Raw genomic sequence first — 26,258 nt, 5'->3', positions numbered from 1 at the left:
CTCTGAAAATTAAATATATAAAAATTATTATCAAAATTAAATTGTCCAAATCAATTTAAAAACACTTTCATCTTATTCCTTGTCGGTTCTTGATTCCAAAAACATATAGATATGATATGTTTGGATTAAAAACACGCTCAGAAAGTTAAAACAAAGAGAGGTACAGAAAAGCGTGCTATCCTTCTTAGCGCAACTACTACCCCGCTCTTCTTGTCAATTTCACTGCCTTTGCCATGAGCGGTGGACTGACGATGCTACGAGTATACGGTCTTGCTGAAAAATTACATTGCGTTCACTTTCATTCTGTGAGTTCCACAGCTACTTGACTAAATATTGTATTTTCGCCTTACGCGACTTGTTTCTGTGTGTTTCTGTGTGCGTGTTAACTTATTTTTTCCACTCAGTCAGTAACTGCCGGCTGAGTCAGTCAGTATCATAGTCAGAGTGAACTTTCGAGGGATCCTGAAAAAAATTCTACATTTGAGTTGGTAATTTATCTCTCTTTGACAGAAGTCAACTTATCGATTAAATTCGGTCCAATGAAGAACAGAAACACAGACAAACACGCGTGCAGCGCTTGTTTTCATTCGTAAACAAAGCTAGCCGCGCTCCGAGGGTGTTTGTCACGTGACTGGTTAAACTTAGAAACAAGTTCACATGATACGACATCATTCACCAAAATGGCGAACTGGAGGGACGAGGTGTTGTTAGAAGGAGACTTTTCCATTCCTCCTAAAATTCGTATACTCTTCAAAGTGACTTTAACCCCACTTGGCATCTTTTACAGTCAAATTTCTACCATCAGTTCACAGTATGAAGAGAAATTTGTGCAGATCAGCGATGTGATCGGGTGCCATTGCGGCTCGGCAAACGTTTCTCCAACTCCAAGACGTTCGGACAACACAGCAAGTTTTACCGTGTACTCATATCCGTTCAGAAAGAAGCTTTTCAGTGGAAAGAAAACAAGGCATCGTGTAGCAGTTACGTTTGAAACTGATCAGTTCGCAACATTCGAAGAAAATCACATACATGTCCTGCGTTGGAAAAATGTGATCAACTGTTTGAGCAGAGGAATTCACATTAATCCAGGGGGTGAGTCTCCTCCCCTCTGTTTTCATATCTTGCCTTCCTTGTTTGTTTGTTTTTCCTCTTTGTTTTTAAGTCGAAATAATTTTTTTCTTCAAAAGACCTTTTTAGATTTGTGGGATGTGTCTTTTCTTTGCCATGCTTCACTGACAGTGATAGATATTAGTAGAATCAAGAAACGTTTTGTTGTTGACATTTTGGAAGAATTAGGTAGTCACATTCACTTACGCAGAAGTCGACCAAAAAGTGGGTGCATTCCCTGTAGGATTAGGAAAAACAGCTACATGCAGTGCACCCACAAGGAAAGCACCCACTTTTGGTCAACTTAGAGTTAGACCCCTGCTTCACTTACATGGTTGATTTCGGTTTGGTTTTGCATATTTTTTTCAGAATAATGTAGACCTTTTTGTGTGTGCGTGCCCGTGAGTGTGTGTGTGCATGTTTGTGTAAATGGCTGCGCAGAAGGAATGTTTAACCCTATGTCTGGCTAAGTGCAAACTATAACGTGTAATATACTGACTTGGTCCTGTTCATCTGAAACGACCTCAGTTATTCATGACAGTCTTCCAGGTTATCAACCCCCTTACCCGCAAAGATCTTTTTATTTAACCTTGACTTGTACTTGTAGTTGTAGAGTACTCCCTGATATGGAGGTTTCTGATGTGCTCATGTGAAGCTAAATTGGGTTGAAGCTAAGATTACACTACCCCAGAGCACTAAACAGTGAATAGGCTGTGAACTGTAATGTTACATTGCTCCCTGTACTGTGCTCCCTGTACTGTTGCTCTGAATGCTCAGCCATGCGTTACTGTTTAGTACTGGGGTGGCTGTTTAGTACTAGTACTGGGGGATAGGGTAACCGAAAACGGTTAACCTTTCTTCCACACAACCCCCCCCCCCCCCCCCCGCAGCCTCACATTGTCTGTTTGCATTCTTTTTTTTAATGTTATTCTTCTTTCTTTTCCGTTTTGTATTTTGTCTTTCTGCGTCAGGCATTAATTGTTTTGCAGATGGTCCTATTTGTAGAATTGTATTTTTTTCACTATCGAGCAAAGTGACCATTTTGTTGTTGTTGTAAGTGCACTCACAAGAATTTAGAAATGTTTATACATGTCCTCCTTTTTCACTTTCAGTAAACCAAATGTCTTAGTCTCTTATGTTGTTCTTTTGCAAAAAACGTTTTATGCAGTCCATGTTTTGTTCTGTCTCTAACCTTTAGTAATATCTTAATAAAACACATCATATGTGCCTTTTCTTTAGTTTAAAAACTGACCTTGCTGACATGTGTGCATAAATCTATGCAAAAGCTGGTGTCTGTGTTGGTATGTTACTTTTGTGTGTGTGTGTGTGTGTGTTGTAACTTGTATTCAATTCAGCCAGGCTGTTGTAATGTTTTGGGGAAGTAAAGTTGGTATTTCAGTAAGTGCAGACAGGGACACCTTAATTGTTCTGAAGCTGCATGACTGGTCTTTCTTTGTGTTGCAGATGTAGACAGTTGTGAGTCATCCCCCATGGATCGTTTCCTGATCTTAGTGAACCCTCACAGTGGTCCTGGCAGAGCCATGCAAATTTGCAAAGGCGAAGTAGAACCAATGCTAGAGGAGGCTTGCATCCCCTTCAAAATTATTGTAACAGGTAATAATTCATATGGTTCTTGTGTGTTTGCGTGCGTTCCCGCGTGTGTGTGTTCATTTATTTTATTGCTTGCAAGTTGCATAATGCTAAGGTGTACACGAGATGTTAAAAATAAGGGTAAGAAGTAATAATATATCAACATTTCTATTGTCTGCGTTTCAGCATTCCTTACTTATATTGATCTCACACTTACCGAGGTGGTGAAGTAAGTCTGGTCACCTACAGTTGGTTCATCCGGTGGTCTATCTTCTAAATTGAAAGCTGTTGTCATCATACATATTGCCTCTTTCATGACTGTCATCACGTACGCTGTTTCCTGCAGTTACATTCTTAAGTTAATTAACTTTGACTTTCAGATGTCATGCATGATAATATCCTGTTACTGTGTTAGGTATTCTGAAAAATGATAATAATAAAGTGTATTTATATTGCGCCTATCCCTTACAAAAAACAAAAATATTTGGCTCTAAGCGCACACTTTTATTTGCTACTTAAAAAATAAATTGTTCATCACTGCATATTGAGCCAAACAATAAACAATATCACCAGCAGTAAAGCTAGGGAGAAACCGCATCTCAGCTGGCCTGCATGGCAACCAAGGGCAAGGTGTATTCACCTTGTGATCGACATCACAGTACTGAAAGTCAATGATGACCAAGCGAGAGGGCATGTTTGCTGACTCAGTGACTGAGTATTTGAAAAAAGAGAAGGAAAAAAACACCTTCAGCGGTTTGGATATATATTTTCAAATGAGATTTTAGGAACCATTAACTTTTATTTTCTGCAGTTATTACACAAACTTGAAAATCTGAAACCGCTCCTTTGAGTTTGACCTACCTAAGTTACTAATAATCGGCTGGTCGAGTTCAGATATTATCAGTCCATATCAGAGGATTGCTCTAGTACGTGTATGTAAATACTTTTGTTGTTGTTGTAAATTACATGTGTTAAGCTCATGACCAAATGCACCAATACAGATGATTTCTGGACCACCAGCTCAAGTTCATTTGTACAACATAATAGATTTTATACGCAATCTTAAACCATAGAACAGTGATCATGTCACTGTAATTGTTTCATGCATAGATGTATGAGTTCACATGTGGAGAAGTTTCACAATTGCAAGTTTATGAAATTGTCGGGGCAGGAGTTTATAAATGAAACCCTCATCCTCACACCCAACCTCCCTCTATCGCAGTCTATGTGTTTGTGTGTCATCTGGCTCTCTAGCTCTCTGTATATATATATATTATATATGTGTGTTTGTGATCTGGCTCTCTAGCTCTCTGTATATGTGTGTGTTATCTGGCTCTCTAGCTCTCTCTATATATGTGTTTGTGTGTCATCTGGCTCTCTAGCTCTCTCTATATGTGTGTTTGTGTGTCATCTGGCTCTCTAGCTCTCTCTGTATATGTGTTTGTGTGTGATCTGGCTCTCTAGCTCTCTCTGTATATGTGTGTGTGTGTGTGATCTGGCTCTCTAGCTCCCTGTATATGTGTGTGTGTGTGTGTGATCTGGCTCTCTAGCTCTCTGTATATGTGTGTGTGTGTGTGTGATCTGGCTCTCTAGCTCTCTGTATATATGTGTTTGTGTGTGATCTGGCTCTCTAGCTCCCTGTATATGTGTGTGTGGGTGATCTGGCTCTCTAGCTCTCTGTATATGTGTGTGTGATCTGGCTCTCTAGCTCCCTGTATATGTGTGTGTGGGTGATCTGGCTCTCTAGCTCTCTGTATATGTGTGTGTGTGTGTGATCTGGCTCTCTAGCTCCCTGTATATGTGTGTGTGTGTGATCTGGCTCTCTAGCTCCCTGTATATATATATATGTGTGTGTGTGTGTGTGTGTGTGTGTGTGTGTGTGATCTGGCTCTCTAGCTCTCTGTGTATGTGTTTGTGTGTGATCTGGCTCTCTAGCTCTCTCTGTATATGTGTTTGTGTGTGATCTGGCTCTCTAGCTCCCTGTATATGTGTGTGTGTGTGATCTGGCTCTCTAGCTCCCTGTATATATATGTGTGTGTGTGTGTGTGATCTGGCTCTCTAGCTCTCTGTGTATGTGTTTGTGTGTGATCTGGCTCTCTAGCTCTCTGTATATGTGTGTGTGTGTGTGATCTGGCTCTCTAGCTCTCTGTATATGTGTTTGTGTGTGATCTGGCTCTCTAGCTCTCTGTATGTGTGTGTGTGTGTGATCTGGCTCTCTAGCTCTCTGTGTATGTGTTTGTGTGTGATCTGGCTCTCTAGCTCTCTCTGTATATGTGTTTGTGTGTGATCTGGCTCTCTAGCTCTCTCTGTATGTGTTTGTGTGTGATCTGGCTCTCTAGCTCTCTCTGTATATGTGTGTGTGTGTGTGATCTGGCTCTCTAGCTCTCTGTGTATGTGTTTGTGTGTGATCTGGCTCTCTAGCTCTCTGTGTATGTGTGTGTGTGTGTGATCTGGCTCTCTAGCTCCCTGTATATGTGTTTGTGTGTGATCTGGCTCTCTAGCTCCCTGTATATGTGTTTGTGTGTGATCTGGCTCTCTAGCTCTCTGTATATGTGTTTGTGTGTGATCTGGCTCTCTAGCTCTGTGTGTGTGTGTGTGTGTGTGTGTGATCTGGCTCTCTAGCTCTCTGTGTATGTGTGTGTGATCTGGCTCTCTAGCTCTCTCTGTATATGTGTTTGTGTGTGATCTGGCTCTCTAGCTCTCTCTGTGTGTGTGTGATCTGGCTCTCTAGCTCTCTCTGTGTATGTGTTTGTGTGTGATCTGGCTCTCTAGCTCTCTGTGTATATATGTGTTTGTGTGTGATCTGGCTCTCTAGCTCTCTGTGTATGTGTTTGTGTGTGATCTGGCTCTCTAGCTCTCTGTATGTGTGTGTGTGTGTGATCTGGCTCTCTAGCTCTGTGTGTGTGTGTTTCTGTGAGTGTATCCATGTATACATGTACATGTATATATATACATGTATACATACTCCAACGTTGCCTTGAGTTACATGCATGTACTAGTCGGAATCAGTTTGGGATGAAAGTAGAGTAGATTGCAAATGTCAGTGTCAAAATGAGCTGCATGGACCTAAGGCTATTCAAAACGATAAGATAGCAAACTGCAGCGTTAGGCACAAAAAGTTAATTGACAGGTTGTGTCAGATTCAGGGATAGCTGATAATATTGAATATATATATATTCATATGTATGACATTTATTGGTTTATGTTGACATTATTTTCAAACTAGCTGACAGATATGTACATTTACGTAGAACTACGAGGGCCAACTGAGAAGTACCGGGCCCGACCAGGAAGAAATTGACTTAGACATTCAAGACTTGGCATGAATTAAGAAAGGTTCTTATGAAAGACTTCATGCAAAATAATACGTATTTTCAACGGTTAGTTTGTGTGCCTTGATTTCTCAAAGTACCATACCCCACTGTTCACCCCACAATGGAAAAAACTTAAACACAGAGCAGTGATACAATATTTGCAAAGAAAAATATTAAGCCCACTGGAAATTCATAATGACATAACCTAAACTTTTGACAGGGAATTCCCTTCATACACCACAGTAATGAGGTGGTCATCTGAATTTAGGCTTTGAAACAAAACCGTTGAAGTTAACAAACGGTATGGTAGACCACCGACGGTCACAACTCCAGAAACAGTTGATGCTGTCTGCGCACTGGTGATTCAAAATTAACTAATTAGTATTACATTGCTTATACACTTGGCATCTCACATGAGAAAGTTTGGAGTATTCTGTGCAGAAAGATGTCCAAGAAGACAGTTTAAGCAAGGTTAAGGTCCTCAAACTTTTACACCAGAACAGAAGCACTTCAGATTTAACATGGCACTTGACATTTTACGCTTATTTGAGGCAGATTCAGAGGATTTCATGTCCCGATTGGTTTCTGATGATAAAACTATGGCCCCCCGCGGGTTAGGGGGAGTCCCATATTGGTTGGGACGAGAAAGAATTTACCCGATGCTCCCCAGCATGTCGTAAGAGGCGACTAACGGATTCTGTTTCTCCTTTTACTCTTGTTAAGTGTTTCTTGTATAGAATATAGTCAATGTTTGTAAAGATTTTAGTCAAGCAGTATGTAAGAAATGTTAAGTCCTTTGTACTGGAAACTTGCATTCTCCCAGTAAGGTAATATATTGTACTACGTTGCAAGCCCCTGGAGCAAATTTTTGATTAGTGCTTTTGTGAACAAGAAACAATTGACAAGTGGCTCTATCCCATCTCCCCCCTTCCCTCCGTCGCGATATAACCTTGAATGGTTGAAAACGACGTTAAACACCAAATAAAGAAAGAAAGATAAAACTATGGTACATCACTTTCAGTCAGAAACAAAGCAGCCATTTATTTATTAGGGGCATCAAGGTTATTCCCTACTCAAGATGGTTAGGGTTCTCTCTTGAAAAAAGGTGATGGCATCAGTTTTTTGGACGCAGACAGGGTTTTCCTGTTGGACTTAGTTCCAAAAGATGAGACAGTAACCGGTGAATTGTATTTCATACTCTGGAGACATTAAGACAGCATTTCAGTTGACCCTCGTACAAGGCATTAGCATCACTTGGTTATATTTTTTTGCTAGGTTTCATAGTTTTGCTTTGTAGGAGAAAACATTTTGGGGCAGTTCCAGTTCTTTTATCATTGTAACATGGACACTTTTTTGCTGACTGTTTGATCAAGTGTGAAAATCCAGTGGCTAGAGGAAAAAGGTTCGACAACAAATTATCACTTAGAAATGTTTGCTGTAATCCTTTTCTCTGAATAAAGTTATAAGTAGTGTTTTGTGAGTGGTTCTTAACATGATGCAATGATGATGAACTGTTGACAGAGTATGCGGGCCACGCACATGACTTGATTCAGAACCTGGAGCTGGCCGAGTGGGGAGCTGTGGTCATTGTTTCTGGCGATGGACTCGTTTATGAGGTGTGTGATGCAACTTTTTAGTCTTTCATTTATAAAATAACTTTGTTTTCTGCACCACAGGTTTGCTTTCTATAGGTTGTCATCTAAACAGCACTGTGCATGTCAATTAACTCCCTTTGTGCTGTTACACAGTACAATACTTATGATACTGTATTATATCTGTAGAGAGATTCCAGTCATGCAAGTCTGTATAAAGTGATATTTGAATACACATCAGATGATGATTCCACGTCTTGCAGGAATGTTGGTTTTACAGAAAAAACACATTTATTTTACTTTATCGGAGCAGAAAAAAATAGTTGAAGGATGCAGAATTTGTTCTTTCTTTTTCTGTCAACTTTTCTTTACTGCTGTTATCACTGAAATATTAAACATCCCTCTACGGTTCAAAGGTTGTAACTTGTAAACCTGTGGTTTCTTTGTTACTTGACCAGTTTGAATTGGTATGATTGAGTTGATGCCTGGGTTGTGATGCACGTTTTTATGAAATACCTTTGTGTATGTGGGGGTGTTAAATAAATACCCAGGTGTCGATATGTGCAGGTGTTCTTTTGTGTCTATATGCAGGCGTTCATTACAATATAAATACCATTGTGTCCATCAAGTGTTTATTGAATGGCGTTGTGTTTGTGCAGGTGTTTAACGGGTTGATGAAAAGAGCTGACTGGACAACAGCCATCAAGAAACCCGTGGGTTATATACCGGGTGGCTCCGGTAACGCTCTGGGCTGCGCCATCAATTATGCTGCAGGGTGTGTGTTGCAGTGTTTCACTGTTAAAACGTTGGGTAGTTTGTAGACAAAGAGAGCTACAACTGCAGTAGTAGGGAATTTTATTGTTATGGCAAGGTGTGTGTGAATGTGTGTGTGTGTGTGGGCTTGCATGCATACTGTGCGTATTGCATGCATGCGTGTGCTTTTTGAATAGGATTGCGACCTTCATCTCGTCTCCTCTTAAAGACTTTTTTTTTTTAAATTTTTTGTATTTATCAATATTTATGGTCTACCGGCACGGTTGGCCTAGTGGTAAGCGTCCGCTCCGTGATCAGGAGGTCGTGGGTTCGAACCCCGGCCGGGTCATACCTAAGACTTTAAAATTGGCAATCTAGTGGCTGCTCCGTCTGGCGTCTGGCATTATGGGGTTAGTGCTAGGACTGGTTGGTCCGGTGTCAGAATAATGTGACTGGGTGAGATATGAAGCCTGTGCTGCGACTTCTGTCTTGTGTGTGGCGCACGTTATATGTCAAAGCAGCACCGCCCTGATATGGCCCTTCGTGGTCGGCTGGGCGTTAAGCAAACAAACAAACAAAAATCAAATGGTCTATTAATCAAGTTAATGTATGCAATATACAATGATCTCATCTTGAGATTTGGGTGCACAGAGAAATGCTTGTCCTCGAATATTATATATTTCAACAAGGCTTTTTGAAGATAACATAAAAGTTATCCTATGCGTTGGTTTGCTTTGTGTTAGAATTACATGGAGATGGTTTACAACATATGTGTTTAAATTCATTCCATTCTACTGTCTTTTGCAGGGAGCCAGTGCTTGAGAACCCAGTTTTGCACTCCACCTTTGTACTCATCAAACACAGAGTGGTGCCCATGGACCTGGTTCTGGTGCAGACGCCCTCACAGCAACTCTACTCCTTCCTGTCGGTCACATGGGGCATTGTTGCTGACATTGACTACGAGTCTGAGAAATACCGCAATCTTGGTGAAGCGCGTTTTACCGTGGGAGCCATTAAGAGGATTGTCAGTAAGTGACAAGCTGTATTAAATTTAATTCATGTTTGTATGTCATTGATTTTTTGGTTCTGTGTGGATTTTGTCTCCATTCTTTGTACATTAACCCTTTCACTGCCCAGCACGTACTAGGTACGTGGTCATGTTTGGTTTGTCATACGCCCATACACGTACCACCAGCACTTTTCAGGACATTTGTAAAAACTAAATGGGAGGTAACCACTGTCCAACTTCTTCTAGGGGTTTTAAACACAGTTCTTTCCCATTGACCGTTCAGATAAGTTAGTACCACGTGGTGAAAACTTTTTTAGTGTTTTTTTCCTATCTATAAGATTCAAAATGGCAGCCGAAAGTCGGACATCAACTCGTAGACCTGTTTTCAAATGATACAGTGTTCTGGAAGCTCTACAAGAAGTGATTTATGGATTACCACACAGAAGAATACTTTTATGTGCTGTAATGTGAGTACCTGATGTTTGACACCAGTTTTAGCTGTGTTTTCTGCGGTTTTATGTGCTGCAGTGTGTGTGTGTGAAAGTTTGGAAACTGTAATTTTTGACAAAAATGGTCATTATATCGATTTTTACTATAACAATCACAAACAAAGTCCAATGATCATGTTATCACATAATAGCCAAGGGTGTAAGCAAACCACATGCCAAAGATCTAAGAGATATCTCAATAAATGATTGAGCAGTGAACAGATTAGTGAACCTACCGAAAAAAGCAAAATTTGCCCTGGCGCACAGCAATACCAAAATGCTGTTATACTGTGGCAGTGAAGGGGTTAATTCTGGTTGATCTTTGTAGTATGATACTATACTCTCATGTGATTTTAATGCTCAGTAATGTCCTATTGTTTGTTTGGCATAAACAGGTTTAAACTGGGATCATGTTGCCGCACAAGTTTTGTGTATTTGATGCATTTGAAAACTCACTGAAGCGTGAATTTTTTATCTTTGTGATGCGTATGGCATGCACAAAAATAATGTGCCTCTTTTTCTCGATAGTGTATTCTATGTTGAAAATGCATACCCCTTGGCTTTCAGATATAACAAATACACAGCTGCTGTTCTGTGATAAATGCATGGGTGGGATTCTTCCGGTATATACCGGAAGTCCGGATTCGTAATGTCTGTGGTGACGGTTTTTTGGTTGTTAATTATACAAGTTCTTCAGCGTCTGGGGGCCCCCAGACCCCCCCCCCCCCCCCCTTACAATTCTTCAGGATTCATGAAATTTTTCAGTCCCACCCATGTAAATGTATCTCTGGCAAAGATAAAGACTCTTATTCAAAAGGTGGTTCTGATATACAAAAATTGGTCCGCAAAGTATTGCTCCTTGATGATTTTGTTTTTTGTTTTGTTTTACTTTTGCTTTTTTTTGTTAAAGCTACGGTAATTTCTGTTTTAACCACATTTAACTTTCTTATTATTTTTCCTGGTGCTGTCTGATTTAAAGTTCTGTTTGACTTTTTCCATTTCAGATTTGCGTTCTTACTCAGGGAGATTGTCTTTCTTACCTGTGGCAGAATACGTCCCCAAGTCAGAGACCGCTCCAAGAAGACTGACGAAAGTTCGCCGCTTCTCTTTACGAAGCATGTCAAACTCACTGGGGTCCATCGATAGCATTGATTCCCGACAGTCAAGGTCTTCCTCTGTAGTCCTGACTTCCGCCAGATCCCTAGAAAGCTCCCCCCTTTCCAGTGACAGAGTGCATGGTGTTAGTGCACCTGGTTACACTAACGGCGGTGGTGATGTGCAATTGACCATCAACGAACAGAGCGGGAGTGACAGTGATACTCTCTCCTCGCCAAGCAAGCCAGCACAAAAGCATTCCAACAGTGTGGTAGGAGGCGGTGACGGGGCACACTGGACTCCCGCTGTGCCCAGAGACACCGCCACCAGCTCTCCACCTGCAGCTGTTGTGGACGTGACCTCCACCACTGAGATCAACTCCAACTTCACTCAAAATGCCCGCACCAGACATTCCCCGCAATCCTCCATGCATGGTCCACTGGTCAACGGGACCACACCTCAGGGAGGCCAACAGCAACACAAAACCACTGGGCAGAGTGACTTTGAGGAAGAGACATTTTACGCTGACAAGAAGGATGGCCATGCTGTACCCACACCTTTCCTACCACCCCTGGACGAGCCGGTGCCGGACAACTGGGTGGTGATAGAGGGGAAGTTCGTGCTGGCATGTGCCATATACCAGACCCACCTGGGCAGCGACATGCTGGCTGCCCCCTCCGCTCGCTTGTCTGATGGCATCATCCACCTCATGTTCGTCCGCGAGGGCATCTCTCGCAACAATCTCTTCAACCTCTTCCTGACCTTCAGCGAGGGCACGCACATTGACTCTCCGTATGTGGAGTTTGTGCCCGTGCTGGCGTTCCGGCTGGAGCCTCACCACAACAGCGGCAACATCATGATTGACGGGGAGCGACTTGACGAGGTCATGCCTGTACAGGGCCAGGTGTTGCCAGGTCTGGCACGTATCATGGCAATCCAGTAGCACAAACGTGTCTTTTTTAGGTTGGGGGTAAAGAGGGTTCTGATGAAGCTTTGCAATGGAGAAAATAACATGACTCCCAATAAAGGGTCACATAATAACGTCGTTATCTAAATTTTGTCATGAAAATGTAATTCACCTGTTTGGCCTGCCTTGCTACCAGTCCCATTACTAATCATGTCTCATGGTCATCAGGTACGTGTACTTAAATTCTTTGCCCAAGTCACAAATGTATGGGTCTTTGTAGCATTTACCGTAAGTTCCTTCATTGATTGTACATAATGTCCACTCAGGTTGATGATTACAACGCCAAGCTTATATTCATTCCTATGCGAGTCTTGAAGTGGACCATATTCCTAAAAGAGGCTTCCCAGATGTGCATATAAAGTCAAAAGGCTTTTTATAAGCGAATTATATTTTATGAAAAGTGTGCTGTATCCATAACGAAGCTTCTTACTACCAGGTGTGATGCTATAGGCATAAAATGTTGTGAGGTGAAACTGTGATCAAAGGAACTAACATGTGTGAACAAGAGTAAATATACGCACAAACTTGCTACTTTTTACATCTTACTTACGAATGAGTTTTGTTGGGTCGCACAAAACCACAGAGAAAAAAATGTGATAATAATGCTAACTTCAAATGAGCGAATGTTACTTGTTAGTTCTGCTACATGTTATTTTAAATTGTATGCAAAAATACTACCTCTGAAAGAAAATGTTCTCAGCAAATCAAAAACGGCCTAACGGCTCTTATTTGATGAAAGGAGTTAGTGATAGAATTATGATGATAATTTCCACGTGGATGCACTCTCACATATATTTAAGGGTACTACAGAGTTTCATGTGAAAAATAACTATAATTCAGCCTTCATAACTCTGCACCATGTGATTCAAAAGGGTTACTGTTAAAGTGGGTTTTTTTTAGGGTTTTTAATTCTCGTGGTCCGGAAAGACAGTGCAAAAACTTGGGTGATGAAAGCAAAAAAATAGTTGTTTGAATACATGATACGTGATGTTCTGAGTGTGTTGACATATATACAAAATTGCATGAGCTACCACAGTCATATAGTGTGTTTTTGTGGTGTGTATTTGTGTCTGCACGGGGTCACAGATTTGGTGTAAATTTTCGGGGGAACAAGTTTCCACTTCTCTTTTTAATGTGAGAATGCCTGCGTATGGTTTTTGGCATGAGTGCATGCGCACTTTCATAGCTTTATGTGTGTGTGTGTTTGTGTGTCAAAGCTTTGTGTGTTTGTGTGTGTGTGTGTGTGTGTGTGTGTGTGTGTGTGTGTGTGTGTGTGTGTGTGTGTGTGTGTGTGTGAAGCACAGAAGGATTGGGAGTGCTTTTACGATGCAAACCAAGACGATATCTTTGTTGTGAGATCAAGTGTGTGGTAACCTGAGCTTGTGATAATGTGGCAAACCTTTAGTGTGTGATCATGCAGACCCCCCGCGGGTTAGGGGGAAGAATTTACCCGATGCTCCCCAGCATGCCGTAAGAGGCGACTAACGGATTCTGTTTCTCCTTTTACCCTTGTTAAGTGTTTCTTGTATAGAATATAGTCAATTTTTGTAAAGATTTTAGTCAAGCAGTATGTAAGAAATGTTAAGTCCTTTGTACTGGAAACTTGCATTCTCCCAGTAAGGTAATATATTGTACTACGTTGCAAGCCCCTGGAGCAAATTTTTGATTAGTGCTTTTGTGAACAAGAAACAATTGACAAGTGGCTCTATCCCATCTCCCCCCTTTCCCCGTCGCGATATAACCTTCGAGGTTGAAAACGACGTTAAACACCAAATAAAGAAAGAAAGAAAGTGATCATGCAGGCATGCGGTTGGGGTGATTTGAAAGGGAAAAGAGAAAGCAACAGTTGTGCATTGGGTCTTTCATATATATATATAACTACACTGTTCGCAGTTTGCCTTGTACATTTTCTGGGTGCAAATATTTATGATTGTGTTGTAGTATGCTTAAAGTGGTTTTTTGTTTTGTTTATAACTGTTTTTTGGTGGTGGGTGGGGGGAGATGTGTGTGGAAGATGTATGCAATAAATACATAAATAGTTGCTTATAATCTATAATTGTTTTATAGATTGAAGGAAAGGTTTTGATGAGCTTTGCAGTTTAGTGTTTTTCTTGAATTTTAATCATAAGTTGTATGGTTCATTGTATTGAGAGTTTCAGTTACTTGTGTGCTTGTTTGCAAAGCTTGAATTTTTTTTTCATTGATAATGTTTTATTTTGGGTTTAATTACTGTTGTATGTGCAAATTTGTAGTTTAACAGTTTTATGTCATGAGAATAAGAATCAGGGTTAATTCTTGTGATTTTGAATGTGTTTGTGTCTCTTGTAACTTGTTTTTGGTGTGGATTGTGTTTACATGATTATTCTGCTCTTAATTAAAGCAAGAGTAGATGCACAAGCATGGTTGTATCATCTGCCCAAAATCTTCTCCTGCCCTGAAAGTTTGTTTGTTTGTTCAATTCATACATTTTACTGGAAAAGCAGCTCAAAGACTACACAATTTCTCAAAGACACAACTGTATGTGTAGAGAAATGAATGAACACAAAATGTTGTATGGTTGAACAAGTAAGCTGAATAACTTTCTTTATCTTCATCCTGCAAGGGACATAATTATGAAGCAGACGGAGTTTACTGATCTATGTTCTCCTTTCTTCTTACAAAAATATATGTATGATTATTATTGCACTTTTCTCTCTCTGGCTCCCGCTCATTCTCCACCCCTCTCTCACACACAAACTATATAACTGATCACACACACATACACACATTCCACTCTCTCTCACACACAAACTATATAACTGATCACACACACATACACACATTCCACTCTCTCTCGCACTCACTTCAATTCTGTTGTAAGATGAAAGTGATCCTGAAAGAAATAATCAGTGATTTGAAGTTTAAACGGCTGTTTGTGTTTTTCATTTTTATTTGTTTGTGCAGTGATCTCAACTACCATTCTCTGGTTGTGATTTACTACTTTTTGTTCTTTTTTAAACAAAAATTGTAAAGCAATTTGTACTTTTTGTGCATAATTGAAGCTTTTGCAGACTTACCTGACTAGGCAGCGAAAGCCATGTGATGCCAATGCATTCCGCGACCAGCCAATCAAACTTGTATTTTGTATTAGTTCAGGAAATATATAATGAAGTGTCATGCTTGCTCATATCCACAGGCAATTTTGTGTTCTTCAGATGTCAGTGGATTTTTTTTCCCTCTGTGTTAATCACATAAACAGGAAGATAATTTTATGGTAGTATAATAACAGCTAAGATGTACTGTGTACAAGGTAAAGTAAAATTGCTCAGCTGTCAGTGTCACACAAATGTATGTAAAAGAGGGTTTTTGTTTTCCATTATTTAAATATTATTGATATCACTTGTGTAAATAGTTCAAAGGCCTATAACCAGAGCACAAAATATGTGTAGCTATAGTTTTCTTGAAAAACAATACTAACTGCGTGTTTAAGTTGTGCTGTAGTGCCATTTTAACACTCACGTACGGACATACTGTTTATATTTGAAGTCTTGAGTGTGAAAAATAGGTTTACAGTGTTCATTGCTGTTCTGTCAAGGAATGCGAAACAAATCCTTTCTTTGTCTAAGGCTGTCCCACTCTGTTGTAAACTCTGCTCAAATGTTTGTTATTTGGACATTTATGATCAGTTGGAAGAAATTGATAGAGAACACAGTGTTTCGAGCATGGAAAAAGAAAAACACACACACATTTTGAAAGTTTGATTGGAAAGGGGAGATGGTGTGTTAGTTGGACCTAAATTGTTTGTTATTTTTGTGTGCGTTATTTTTTTTTGTGTGTGTGCCCCCATTCCATGTTTTAAAATGCTAATATAACCCCAAAGAGACCAAGATGTGCATTGAATGCCAAACGACCTCAGGTAAATTATACATTTCATACCCAAATCAATGAATCAAGGCCAAGAGCAGTATCAAAGAGTTGTGCAGTTCTGATCATTCCATACTTGTACCTGTAGTCGTTATCACAGCTAGCTTCTTGCATGCTGATCAGGAAGGAGTAGACAGGCTATTTAAATTTATTTAATTAATGCGGTTATTTGCACCAAAGCAAGGGCCATGTCTCATTACAAAAGCAATTTACAGAGGGAGGAAATGTGTGTTAACATCCTCAATTCAAGCAAAGTCATAAAGAAGTATGAAATGTACAGGATTCCATGAAAAAAAAGTACATGTACAGTCAGCTGGCTTCAATTGCAATGAAATAGTTAAAAGTGATATCTGCTGTGTGATTTTTATCTGATGAGAGGACCTACAGATACAGAACACATCTTTTTGTTGCATGTTCATAATGGTCCATTAACTCTTCCAAAGTATCCATTGCCTTGAAAGGGCACCTGGCTGCAATGTAGAGACAATTATATCATGTCTGATCAGTTTAAAAAGTGTTCTTCGAGCATCACAGGTACCAGCATACTTCTTTTCTACCACGTCGTGTTGGAAATGCAATATGATCCACAAGTCCACTGTAAAGTATCATGACTATTTTAAAATAATACGCTGTACTTGTCTGTCAGTTAAAGCAGGTTGTCGTTTCTTGCTGGTGTGTGTATCAAAGCCACTAGCAAATTTAAGTCCCAAAACTGCTGTATCTGCAGCCTAAGTGTCAATAAAGTTTTGTCTAGTCCTCTTTGTGCAAATTTATTAAAGTGTGTTGTTTATCAACTTCCATTTTTATTATTTTATAAAGGCAATATGTAAACATATGTGGGCATGTTTTGTGACTGAAAGGTAGTTGGTTACCTTCTGTGTTTCATTTTTTTCACAGTGCAAATGTTTTCCATGTGGAGAGGTGTGTTTTTAGAACTTGAAATGGAGCTGCCCCTTCTCAGCATTGTGCTTAATAGCATTCTTTCACCTTGTAATGCCTTACATATGTGGGGTTTCTTAATCTATGATTATTATTCAATGTCCAGCAGTGCACCAATCCCCCCGCGGGTTAGGGGGAAGAATTTACCCGATGCTCATCAGCATGTCGTAAGAGGCGACTAACGGATTCTGTTTCTCCTTTTACCCTTGTTAAGTGTTTCTTGTATAGAATATAGTCAATGTTTGTAAAGATTTTAGTCAAGCAGTATGTAAGAAATGTTAAGTCCTTTGTACTGGAAACTTGAATTCTCCCAGTAAGGTCATATATTGTACTACGTTGCAAGCCCCTGGAGCAATTTTGTTATTAGTGCGTTTGTGAACAAGAAACAATTAACAAGTGGCTCTATCCCATCTCCCCCCTTTCCCCGTCGCGATATAACCTTGAACGTTTGAAAACGACGTTAAACACCAAATAAAGAAAAGAAAGTGCACCAATCAAATAAATCCTGAATTCTATTACAAATACCAGCACATACATGATAGTTTACGTAGGAATTGTAGATTTGTTAAGAAAACAATTAAGTATTCATACATAAATAAAACAGTCATTCAAGATTCTTCTATTTATTTATATTTGTTACAGCTGTTACAGGCTACATTTTACAGTCAACATGGCTTTTGTCTTTTTCTTCTATTGTAAAAAAACAAACTAACATTCACTTGGTGAAAGTGAGTCAAGGATGGCTTTATTTAATTTAAGACAGTATGAGAAAAAAAGGCTAAATCTCACTGTTATAACTTGTTTTAATTTTTATTTTGTAGGTGCATCTTTTTTTAAAAAATATTAGTATCATTTGACGTGCTTTTGGTCTCAATGTTATTTCTTTATTCTTTATGTTCTTATTTGTAGTCTTGTGACTATCCTGTCTACAGCCACCTACCAATGCCATAAAGGTGAAGTGCTGGAAGGCAGAAAGAAATGACAAATGTACATGATTGTGAATGATTCATGGACTAGAAATATATTCACCGAGTTGCCCTACTGTTTAGTATTTATATGATTGGTGGCATGCCAATTGTGAGTATTCCTGTGTTAATAAAATCCAGATTTGATCTGAACAATGCTTCAACACATTCAGCCACAATGTTCACCAATAAAAGTTTGAGTAAATTGTACCACAAGCTCTGTGTGTGTGTTTGCCTCTCTCTCTCTCTCTGTTCAAGCATACCAACTGACATGCTCATCAATATACAGAAAAATGTCACGATTTGATGAAAGTTTAATTATATTTAATATACATGTAACGGTTTATATCACAGATTTTAACTTGTTGCAAATGCCATTGCAAATGACTTGTACATTATATAGATCAATCCTATTGGAGACAAAATTGCATTCTGAAAACATGAATTCAAATAGATAGAAGACATGGGGAAAATATATAAGTAAAATAAACTGACATTTTGTATATGAAAATGCAGTGCATTTCTATTAGCAATGACAACAAGAACGCAAAACAAAATAAATATCTCAGTAAAGGTGAACCGCCTTAAATATGTTAAAAGTCATAAACTTCTACTCCCACGTACGTTCATGGTTTTGCACTAATGGGGTTTTACATGTATGACCACCCCGCCATAAGTTATAAACGAAGAGGAATTCCAAAAACAGTTTAGTAACAATTCTCCAAATAACTGATCCAACAATGCAAAAGCTTTTATTCAAATAACTCTTTATTTCTCTGTAAGTTGCAGTGCAAATGACAGCAAAAAAATAATGTCTGCACAATGAAATGCAACACAAATTTCAAACACAGGACATATAATCCTAGCATTCAATAAGTATGATACTACTGATCTGTCAAGCAGAAAATGTCAGTTTCCCAATATTAATATCTCATTACACAGGTGATTTTGTTAAACCCAATCCGGTCTTTAACTCTCTATTATTGCAAATGACAGCAAAAACCTACTGTTTCAAACACTGCATACATAACCCCTGCATTCAATAAGTGTGATTTTCTTGAACTGTTTGCACACATGAACAAGTAGGAAAACAAAGATAAATCTGTGATGAGAAAGTTTTACGAAATGCAGTAAAAAAAACACCAACAAGGCCTCACAGACAGAAAGGATGCAATTTCTGCTTTTGTTACCTGAAAACTCCTCAAGACAAGATAGCTTTGATCTCCATACATTTTCAGCAAAGATCATGTTTAGATAACATTTCTCTCCCTCCCCAAAACACACCCACAAACCACACACACACACACACACACTTATTACACACACAGAGGCAGGCAAAACCTCACATTCACAACAGAAACTTGTATAGATAATTACAAAAAAAGAATACCGTATTTGACGGTTTACAAGACGCACCGTTTTATAGCCGCACCCCCGACTTTTTAACAAAAAATTGGGACGAGCCACGTATAGGCCGCGTCACTATATTAGCCGCCGTCGAAAAAAATATAATCAGAACGTGTCAATCAATCAAAACAACCAGGCAAACGAAAGTACGGTATTTGGCGAAATCGGCTCCGAGAATAAACAAGTGAAACAAAGAAGAAAAGTGAAAAAATTTGAAGAAAAATATCACACACACAATTTGTAACCAACACACGCATGTAGTCTCACCCGGAATAAGCTTTTTTGGGATGATTTTCATTTTTTCATTTTCATTTTTCATTTTCATTTTCATTACTTTATTGTCCCATCGCTGGGAAATTCGGGTCACTTCCTCCCAGTGGAAAGCTAGCAGCAACGGAGTCGCGCTACCCAAGTGTCTGCGTGTTTAGGTGTATTCCGCCACCTGCACTTATGGCAGAATGACCAAGGTCTTTTACGTGCCATTGTGATGACACGGGGGTGGGACATGGCTTCCGTCTCTGGGTCTGCACATAAAGTTGACCCGTGTCTGTCCCGAATTCGAACCTGCGACCTTTCGATCACAAGTCCAGTGCTCTACCAACTGAGCTACCGGGCCCCCTAATTTACGACTTTTGCGCACATTTCGAGCAGACGAAAACACAACATGGCGGCTCTCGCTTCTCCAACTATCGCGAGACACAAAAAAACGAAATCTCGCATGCGCGAGATCCTGATACATCCGGTGTTTCTCTGTACGCTATCTTGTCACGACGACTTGATGACAAACGAAGATTCGTGAAAGAAAGAGAAAAGCGCCGAGTCTTGAGTAGAGAGCTAATAAAGTACCGGTAATCGCTAATCGAGCTATCGACTGGATCATGAAGACCACAACAGCAGGCAGGAGAAATGGGATACAATGGACACTCTTCGATCAACTGGAAGACCTCGACTTTGCGGATGATCTTGCCCTCCTTTCCCACAACCATGCCCAAATGCAAGACAAGACTACTCACCTGGAGACAATATCAGCCGGTGTAGGACTCAAGATCAACAAGAGGAAAACCGAATTGATTAAGACCAACACCACAGCCGACAATCCGGTGATGATCAATGGGGAGCCCATCAAGGAAGTGGAGTCCTTTGTTTACCTGGGGAGCATCATTGACGGACAAGGAGGCTCGGACAGGGACGTCAAAGCAAGGATTGGGAAAGCACGGGGAGCCTTTGTCATGCTAAAGAAGATCTGGAGTTCCAAGGAGATTAGCCAAAGGACGAAGCTTCGGATCTTCAATTCAAACGTCAAGTCTGTTCTTCTCTATGGGTGTGAGACATGGAGGACAACAGAGACCATGCTGGGAAAGATCCAAATCTTTGTCAACACCTGCTTAAGGCGCATCCTAAACATCAGATGGACGGACAGAATCCGAAATGAAGACCTTTGGCAGGGAGCTGACCAGAAACCAGCGGCGCAGCAAATTCTCTGGAGGAAATGGGGCTGGATAGGGCACACCCTGAGAAAGCCAGCATCCAGTATCACGAGGCAAGCCCTGAAGTGGAATCCACAAGGGAAAAGGAAGAGAGGCCGGCCGCGCAACAGCTGGAGACGAGACACTGAAGCAGAGATCAACAGGCAGGGGAAGACCTGGAGCCAGATCGAAAGGGCAGCCCAGGACCGTGTCGGATGGAGAATTGTCGTCGATGGCCTATGCTCCCCCGGGGGTTCATAATGGCCTAAGTAAGTAAGTTATCGCTAATCGAGCAAAATGAAAATCCGCAGCGACTTCCATTAGGTGAATGCTATTCAAGTTTAGGTAACGTTTTAGCCGCATCTTTTTATAAGCCGCAATGCGATTTTGTTTGAAAAAAAGTCGCGGCTTGTAGTCCGTCAAATACGGTACTACACTAACAGTGGTTTACAACTGTCATTTGCCTCCATGACATAAATATCAAATGCCAAACACTAACAAATGCCAATAAATATTTACCATCACTGGCTACATATTGCTAAAGGAATGATAATCAGTTAAATAGAAAAAAAATCAAAAACAAAGTCCACATCATTACAAGTCAAAGAATTTTGACTTAATAAGACTAACAGAAGAAACTGTGTAACAAAAAACAGTACCACTGAATGAAAAGTCATATCCGTTTACATGCAAACTGAAAAACCAACAAAACTTCAAACTCATAATTACAATGAAGGAAACGGTCAAATGGTAACAAAACGAAAAAGAAGTCAGAAAAACAATGGTACTTTCATACTGGGGTTGAATTCATTCTCTTGGTTTCAAAAAAGCTGCCCAAATCTGAAAAGACATGCAAGTATGGGTAAAGAAAAGTACCTTAGCTCAAGGTTTTTAGAAGTTAAAATTAAATCAGATCGGCAGTTTCATGTTTATTTTTTTTATTGTAAACGTTTTTAATAACACAGAAGTATAGGTGACTTAAAATTCATACGCACAAATAGTGTACTGTAAAAAGTGTCAGGCATGTATATAGCACATTTGTGAAAACAATCACAAAAACAGTTATCATTGCAACTACAATGCATAGACGTCATGATCATCAAAAATGTAAAAATCTGCTTTTAGGTTGTTGTGTTTGTTTAAAAAAAAATTTTTTTTTACAGGATCAGGTAAAAGGACACTTCACAATGCTGCAAAGCAAAAAAGTTACCCAGCTACACAATTATAAATGCAAAACATCATTTTTCTTTTAATTTCTAACTAAAAAGGATGCCATAACACAGGATTTACTTGCACAGGCAGAAAAGAAAATGTATGAACATTAATAGAAATAGGGAACATGTATGTTGGCGTTTTCCAGGGAACATATCAAAGTAAGCAAGTTCCAGAGTGAATAAATAAATGCAAAACAGAATCACTACATTATTTTAGAGATGGCAGTCCTGCACATAGGCTTCCCTGCCTATCACCAACAATAAAATGGTTTATAAATGGCAAAATTCAATCAGCCGCATAAAATGCACACAAACCAAGGCAAACATATGTGAGACATCAAAAACATCCCTTTGTTTGTGCCTTTCATCACATTACATTAACTGACCAAAACAGCTGGAGCAAAACAATCAAACATTGTCATACAATGAATCAAACTATACCAGGATGGCACTTCCAAACCAAAAAGCATCATTATAATTGGCAACAAAGACTTGACAAAGAAGACAAAACAATCTGACGTCATAAAATACATGTACCGTCTCATCTGTGGTTGGTTTACAGCAGTCTGATCGTGCACTTCACAAATGGTTCCTGATGTGATGCCCAAAATTCACACCAACAAGGTTATACAGTGGAACCACCACCCCCCCCCCGACACTGATCAATGCACAGCGTAGTGACGATTGCGAACAAGTTCCGTAACTCTTATCTTCCGGGCCTTACCTCCCCCTGTTTTCATGATCCCCTAAAACAAATGAGTTTGCTTGCCCTCGTGTCCTTCGTCTTTTTCTTTCGCTCCTGTGTCATTATGACGTCAAACCTACAATAACGTCACGGAACACGTAAAGGAAAGTCCATGATTCTGGTCCAAGACGTTCCACCTATTACAAGTCTTGGTTACTATGCTTGCCAAGAATCTTTCATTCTTTGTGCGTGTTCGTTTCTGTGTTTGCAGGTGTGTGTGTGTGTATGTGTGTGTGTGTGTGTGTATGTGTGTGTCTGTAGCGTGTCTGTATGTGTGTATGTTTGTGTGAGTATGCGTGTGTGTGTATATATGTGTGATTGTGTGTGTGGGTGTCTGTGTATATGTATGTTTGTGTGTGAGTATGTGTATATGTGTGTGATTGTGCGTGTGAGTGTGTGTGTGTGAGAGAGTGTGTGTGTGTAATAAATACATGTGATGAGCGTATCTTTTATGACAAAAAAATAAATAATTAAGAACTGACTGTTCAAGCAAATTGCTGTAAAGGCTTTCGAAAAAATCCCGGGTACAGCTAATCTGATGTATAAAGCTGGTTGCTGTTTATGTGTGTACGTTTGTGTGGTGGGTATGATTACGATAGGCTCCGAAACGACCGCATCGATTTTGACGGGAATTGCAGAGTATGTTCGTTGCCATTCGAGGCGTGTCCTAGGGTATATCTCTCTCTCTCTCTCTCTCTCTCTCTCTCTCTCTCTCTCTCTCTCTCTCTCTCTCTCTCTCTCTCTCTCTCTCTCTCTCTCTCTCTCTCTCTCTCTCTCTCTCTCTCTCTCTCTCTCTCTCTCTCTCTCTCTCTCTTTCTTCACCAGTACACGATCTGGTCGTCATCCAACCATGTTCAATAACGAGTTCAGGAATGATCATTTTCAAAATATTTTTTGTCGTTTTTTTATATGCTGACGTGGATTTTCGGTCCTTTTAGTCTGTCATTGAACATTGTATAGCAAGTCACTCAGAAGAAAAACTGCAGTTTCGTTGTGTTTCTTTAAACCCGAACACAGGTAAGAAGTCTTACATAAGTAATAGTTTTCCTATTGTTCCCAAGCAAATAAACGAAGGAGGAAAAAAAGATCCTGGTCACTGAAAATCAAACATTAAACTGGTAAGACATGATGAAGATGACATGACTGATAAACGCGGAGCTGAAGAGGTCACACGGACCACACAACAACAGTCCAATCTCGAAATAGAAAGTTATGATGGTTTCCTCTTCGAGCAAATCTCACACATGATTATTGTACTCATCGCTACGCGCTTCGTTCAATAATGTATTTTCTCGGTTTGCTCAATAAATCTCTTAGCGCACTGTGATGTCTCAATAAATATAATGATAATAATAATGTCGCCCTGATAAGTAAAACGCCTTACGCTAGCGTGAGAGGTAAGCGCTCTAATTTCTAGGGCTATCCGTACGCTTGGGTCTAAAATCTCTCGCTGCGCTCAGCGATAAAGCGGTCACCCATGCTTTGTTTCAGTTAGAACTCCATCTACTAAGAAGCGATGTTTTTGAAGTGTTGCACCAGGTTTAAGCATCAGCATATCCACATTCACACGAAATTGGTGGTGAATCGGTCAAGAAACGCTGGAGGTATAGGCAAAGGAAATGACGTGTGAGCGCTAAACCGTGTGAAACCTCGGTATTCGCGAAGCAATTGGCTAGAAATGGTAACCACAGATATGCCATAACAATGGTATATGTCATTCCAAATTTGAAGACAACGGGCCCATAAACACAGGAGTTATTAGCGGTCAAAAGTGTAACGGATAGACGGACGGACGGACGGAAACACGGACAGAGGCCTTACAATATTAATGTGATGTAACACGCACTGAACATATAACAGGAAAAAAATCATTAGATTTAACCATATTTTTCATTTGCAACGAGTGTCATAATGTTTACCTTTCTTTGTACCAAAATTCAAAATGGGGTTAGGGTTACGTTTTGTAAACTTGTGCAAAAATTTAACGATCGATTTTTATTCTTTTTTGATATCTTATTGTGTAGACCCAGGTTTGTTTTATGTCAACTTTTCTGGAAAATGTAATGGTTCTATTACCAAATATATTCAGTTGAAGTGAGCAGCTGGTCTAATTTTAGCACGTAAAACGTCATGTACATTAACGAATATTAGCCATTTCACAAAGATTGGTAACACTTATTCATAACAAAAACCATGATTTGTATGTGCACAAAGTCGGTATTTACGCCACACACAAAAACAAGTAGTTGTGATTTAATTAATCGGTTAGATACCATATCCAATAGCCTACCCTGATTTACAAAAAAAACGTGAAAAGTCAACATATTCAGGAGGCTGTATCTTAACGCTACGATCGATTTCTCTGATTTTAACACATTTGTTTTATCAGACTTTAAACATACATAAGGCAAAAAATTAGCGATTTTTAATGGTTGTTTAATCGGTGTCCGATGTCTTTAAGGCCCCCCAATTCAAGACTTCCTCCTTTTTAAGACCTTACTTTATCAGATTTTTTGTTCATAACCTCTGTAAATTTACCTCCATCTTAAGACTCCCTCCTTTTCAAGTCCTGATTTTTTAAAGATTTTTGAAGGTCTTAAATGGGGGGTTCCACTGTAGTGTAACTTACATGTGCATAAGTCATAACTACACAAACTTGGACTTAAGTGCAAGAACGTTTGTGTTCTTTCTTCAAGCAGATATGTCTCTTGTCTGAAAATAAACACACTTCAAAAACATGCAAGAAATTGCTTTTGCCCTTTAACACAATCCTCTCAGTGTCCACATGGTTTATGCACATAACACAGGCACTTCCTCTTTCCCAACCCATACACACAATCTGGGAATTGGTTGTCCACATCACCTACATCAAGAGAGGCATTGTGTCCATCATACAAATGTGCGTGCTATTATCATCAATCACACCACAAGCAAAATTCAGCAGCTTAATTCATGACACCTGCAAAAAAATGTCTCTATCCACAAACTTCTGCGTGCTTCTCATCTTCATGCCAGTTTTTTGTCACTGTAAACAGCATCTTAACCAGCACATCGAATAAATATTCAGTCTTCATGTCTTGTATGTTTTTAGCAAGGGTCATGAATCGCGTTCAGAATCAATCTATCACAAAGTTGTGTATGTGCTTATTTTCACCACCATGGTAAATTTGGTCCTTTCCACAGCAGCAAGCCAGTGCCATGAATTCCAAATCAGAGTCCACTCACTATACATGCAGATTGAAGACTACAGGAAGTGCCAAGAACACTAAAGCCTTCCCGTCAATGATGCGTAGGAAAAGCATACACCACACTCTGTGTGCACTTCACTTTGGAAGAGCATGTCCCGTGACAGAAATGGTGCCCTTCCTGTACTGTGGAATTGTGGGAAGCGCCTTCTTGGAGGTTTTGCTTGTGCCACCATTGGTCTGTGGTGTGCTGTTAGCAGAGGAGTCGGAGACTGTGCCGTTCACTGCTGCCTGATCTGTAACACACAAGTTCATGATAAAGCAATAGGGATCTTTGTAAACAAACAAATAAACGATGATGTAATTTGAACTATACAGTCCAAATGATGTGGGTCGTGAACGACCCATATAGAATTACGTTAGGAATTTTATGCTGTTTATCCTTATTCGGATGGCGTGGGTCAGTTACGACCCATACTCTCCAGAGAAGCGGCAACACGTTTATTCCTATTCGGATAG

The 26,258-nt window shown here is 39.8% G+C and overlaps 2 protein-coding genes across 2 annotated transcripts in view; one reads left to right on the top strand and one right to left on the bottom strand.

The window, feature by feature from the left end:
• The first annotated feature begins 647 nt into the window (after positions 1–647).
• On the top strand, positions 648–17,932 carry LOC138955371 (sphingosine kinase 2-like). The gene is made up of 6 exons (XM_070326987.1): positions 648–1,092; positions 2,572–2,721; positions 7,533–7,627; positions 8,263–8,378; positions 9,164–9,384; positions 10,858–17,932. The coding sequence occupies exons 1-6, from the start codon at positions 681–683 to the stop codon at positions 11,889–11,891; spliced, it is 2,028 nt and encodes a 675-aa protein (XP_070183088.1). The 5' UTR covers positions 648–680; the 3' UTR covers positions 11,892–17,932.
• Positions 17,596–26,258, bottom strand: part of LOC138955353 (kinesin-like protein KIF19) — a 56,987-nt gene continuing 48,324 nt past the window's right edge. Inside the window, exon 19 of the mRNA XM_070326972.1 lies at positions 17,596–26,035. Coding sequence (XP_070183073.1) covers positions 25,878–26,035 — 158 coding nt within the window. The 3' untranslated portion in view covers positions 17,596–25,877. The remainder of the gene's footprint in view (positions 26,036–26,258) is intronic.

Source organism: Littorina saxatilis, linkage group LG2 (genome assembly GCF_037325665.1).
Source record: "Littorina saxatilis isolate snail1 linkage group LG2, US_GU_Lsax_2.0, whole genome shotgun sequence".
In the NCBI taxonomy this organism is placed as follows: domain Eukaryota; kingdom Metazoa; phylum Mollusca; class Gastropoda; order Littorinimorpha; family Littorinidae; genus Littorina; species Littorina saxatilis.
The sequence above is the reverse complement of the archived record's forward strand: the minus strand, read 5'-3'. Positions and strand labels throughout refer to the sequence as shown.